The 4,057-nt window shown below is 47.2% G+C and overlaps 1 protein-coding gene across 1 annotated transcript in view; it reads left to right on the top strand.

The window, feature by feature from the left end:
* The first annotated feature begins 209 nt into the window (after positions 1–209).
* IER3IP1 (immediate early response 3 interacting protein 1) overlaps positions 210–4,057 on the top strand; it is an 11,660-nt gene continuing 7,812 nt past the window's right edge. The window contains exon 1 of the mRNA XM_006891695.1: positions 210–300. Within this exon, the coding sequence (XP_006891757.1) occupies positions 210–300 (91 nt within the window). The remainder of the gene's footprint in view (positions 301–4,057) is intronic.

Raw genomic sequence — 4,057 nt, 5'->3', positions numbered from 1 at the left:
CACGTCCAGGCAGTCGAGCGGGCACGCCCGTTGACGTCAGCGCGGGGCGGTTCTTGGTCGGCTGGAGGCGGAGCCGTCGAGGCCGGGTCCTTTTGGGCCCGTCCGGCCGCCGTAGGCGAGCGCAGTGGTGGTGGCGGCGCCACGTCCCCGGCGGCAGCGGCGGCGGCGGGATTGGAAGCGGTTGGTGTCCAGGGCGGCTCCGGGCGGCCATGGCCTTCACCCTGTACTCGCTGCTGCAGGCCGCCCTGCTTTGCGTCAACGCCATCGCCGTGCTGCACGAGGAGCGCTTCCTCAAGAACAGTGAGTGAGGCCGGGGCCGCGGACTCGAGCGGGCGCGGGTGGAGGGTGACCCGGGCCCGGGATGCGCGAGCGGCCGAGGACTCGGCTTGCACTCGGGGTGCGGAGCGGGATCTGTCCGGGGCTCGAAGCCGAGCCGCTTTTCTAGCAGGTTTAATTGAACTAAACAGAGGATGTAGGGTGTTGAGCACGCGCCCCCGGGTGCCGGGTCCCGGGCATCGTGTTGGGGGAATGCAGAGAGCGCCGGGGACGCCCCGCAGTTAGTGTAGGTCAGTAGTTTCCTATAATAACGAGTCTGTAACCGCTTTTGACTCTAGGAAGCCTGGAGTCTGAGCTTTGATTTAAAGTATATGGTGGGGGGCGTGGCTCATTTTGATACCGGAGTAGTTAGCATAAACTGAGGGCGAGCAGGCGGTCTCCTGGGCTTTGGGGATCAGAGGGGAAAAAAATACTGGGGTTATCAAGATAACCATTCATCTCTGTTTCCAAGAGAAGCGTTCAGCACACACTTATAGGTGCGTGTATTGTGTGAGGACGCGTGCTAGAATCAGTAATGCTGAGATGTATTATTAATCGCCCCATGCAGCGTAGTGCGGCTCTGTCATCCCAGCCTGGACAGCCTTTCTCCCTGCTGTCTGGGAATCAGTGTATCAAGCATGCCCTTGTGAATCCCGAAACAAGCCCGCGCGAGAAAGTGATTCATCTAACTTTTTGCACTCATGCAAAAAGATACTGAGCCTAAGTTATTTTCAAGGCTCTTGTAATAATAGAAACTGAAATTCAGCAGTGACTTGAACCTCTTAAGAGAAGTTAGTCTAAACAGCAACAAAAAAACCCAGAGAAGTAGTAAGCCTGCGGAGGGTTATGAAAGAGAAATGCAGATGGAGGCCAATCAACTGAAAACCTTACAGGAAGTGTGCCAACCTGGTGATCTCTTCAGTGAGTCGATATTCACTCCCTCTTTGACACCGAGTCAGAATCCACTCCTAGCAGACCCTCCAGAGAGTTTCCAAGGCTGTACATTACATGGGTGGTGATTTTCTGTCTTTTTCTCATGGAGCTGCTGGTGGATTTGAACCGTCAGAAAGGTACAGCCCTTGGGTTAGCAGCGCAGCTACACATGGACAATGCCACCAGAGCTCCCTTAATAGATGTGAGGTAGGAGTAATGAAGAGTAATGGTGTCAGTCTGGAGACTAAGGTGCACCTGACGCAGACCATGGTCTTTGCATTTGTACTTGCTTGCTATGCATCAGAGAGCTGGACAATGACTAGGGATTATAGAAGAAGAATTGATGCCTTTGAGTTGTGGTACTGGAGAAGAGTGTTGAATATACCGTGGACTGCCAAGAGAACAACTAGGTCTGTCCTGGAAAGGGTGAGACCAGGCTGCTCTCTGGAGGTGAGGATTTTTAAGCTCTATCTCACAAACTATGGGCAAGTGGCCAGGAGGGACCAGTCCTTGGAGGAGAACATCATGTTTGGAAGGGTGGAGGGACAGCACAGGAGAGGAAGACCCAGGATGAGATGGACTGACACAGTGACTGGAGAAATGGGATTAGGTCTGTTGGAGAAGATAAAACCGGCTCAGGATAGAACAGGGTTCAGAGTTAATGTGCATAGCTGTGAGTCACAGGCGACTCGATGACACAGAACAACAGGAGTTGTTGAAACAGGAGGCTTGAAAGGGTGAGAGGAGTCTTAAGGAGTTAGGAGGAGTCTTAAGCAATGTACAATTAGTGTGGATATTCTGGGCAAGTGGAAAGCAGAGTTTTAAGCAGGGCAGTGAAAAGATCAGATTTGTGTTATTTGCAAGATCCTTTTGTTTAGCTGCCAAGCTCTTAAGAGTTATGTTACCCAGGCAAATAGGAAGACATTATATTTGATTCAGTGTAGAAACCCAACAACTGCTATGGATTTCTGTAGTTAACAACTCTACCTATCTATTTCCATATTCTGAGTAATTTCTACTCTACCTGACTCCGTGGGGAATCACAGCGAGCTCTGGTGGGCTGGCCCATAGGAAGTTATGCTGCTTAGGCAAAGGTGGCATCTCCCTGACAGTTCAGATCCATTAGCTGCTCCTCGGAAGTCAGTTTCCTCTTGTGCAGTTTACAGCCTCCGAAAATCTGCTGGAGGGTCGGCAATGAGTTGATTCGGACTAGGTGGCAACGAGTGAGTGATCAATCAGCAAATGTTTTCTAAAATAGGTGAATTACCTTGCCATTATTATATTCTTCCATTTCTTGAATTGAGGGCTGTATATTTGTACACATTAATATTTTGAAAATAATACAAGAAATGCTGATTTCCTTTTAGTCCAAGAAAAAGCTACATAATCTTAATGCTTATAAAAGTTCAAGAGCATTTATAGTGATTTGTATCAATTTATTATTTCCAGTTGTTGTTGTTGTTGTGTACCATGGAGTTGGAACCGACTCATAGCTGACCCTCGGCAGGTTTTCAGAGACGGTTAATCGCACAGGAGGAGATTGTCCGTCCTTCTCCCATGGAGCATGGAGCATGGAGCAGCTGGTGGCCTCAAACTACGTGCTTTTGGGATTGCAGCACAACTTGTAGTATTACACATATAAAATATTAAAGAACAGTTAACACATTCAAACTATTAAAATATGATAAGCTGTTAACTGATTATAACTTTAAATGCCTACTGCAGACCGATGAGCAGAAGTGTTTCTTAGAGCAAAGAGAGACTTCTGGCTTACTTTGGATGTGTCATCAAGACCAATCACTAGAAAAGGACATCATATTTGATGATGTAGAGGGTTGGTGAGGAGCTCTGGTGGCCTAATGGTAAGGAGCTGTGCTCCCAACCCAAACGCACACGGTTCAAATCCACCGTCTGCTCTGTGGGAGAAGGATGGGCCGTCTCCTCCAGTGAGATTTACTGCCTCAGAAAACCCACCAGAGAGTCGGTCAGCACTGGGTTGATGCTGACTCAGCAGTACACAACAGAGGGTCACTGAAAATGAGGGAAACTCTCCATGAGGTAAGTGGACTTGGTGACTGTAACATGTCAAACAGTGGACTCAGAAAATGTGTTTCATTGTGTTTTATATATATTAGATTGCCAGGGACAGGAGCCGACTACATAGAAAGTTGCCGTGAGTAATATCTGACTCAAACTGCAGCTAACAACAGCCTGGCAGAGCTTAGGATGGTCAAGAGTTAGACGAGTCAGAATAATGGAGAATTTCTGAAGGTGTTAAGTCAGCTCTGTATAGGTATCTAGAGAAAGGAAGAAAACGTTCTGCAGAGAAGGCATAACATGCACATGATACAAAAGAAGTGAACAGAACATGTTTATAAAATATTGAGGGAAGGTGGGCATATAAATTTCTCCTTAAATATGTACTCCTAAATGTGGAAATTATTTAAAAATTGTTAATATCACGTGGAAGTAAAATCTTGTTGAAGATTCTACAAAACAGCTGGGACAGGACATCGACAGGGACCTGCTAAAACTGAAGCTGGATTCAGAAAAGGCATGAAGGATGTCTTTATTGATATCTTTGTTGTTAGCTGAATCTTGGCTGAAAGTAGAGAAAACTAGAGAGATTTTTACTTGTATTTTATTGACTATGCAGAGGCATTCAATGATGTAGATTACAGGTTATAGACAATACTGACAAGAGTGGGAATTCCATGTTGTTGTTGTTGTTGTTATGTGCCGTTGAGTCGTTTCCGACTCATAGCGACCCTATGCACAACAGCCCTAAACCCTGCTCTATCCTGCGCCA

Source organism: Elephantulus edwardii, unplaced genomic scaffold, assembly GCF_000299155.1.
Source record: "Elephantulus edwardii isolate Elephantulus edwardi_28Jun2011 unplaced genomic scaffold, EleEdw1.0 scaffold00103, whole genome shotgun sequence".
NCBI classification, from domain to species: Eukaryota; Metazoa; Chordata; class Mammalia; order Macroscelidea; family Macroscelididae; genus Elephantulus; species Elephantulus edwardii.
The sequence above is the reverse complement of the archived record's forward strand: the minus strand, read 5'-3'. Positions and strand labels throughout refer to the sequence as shown.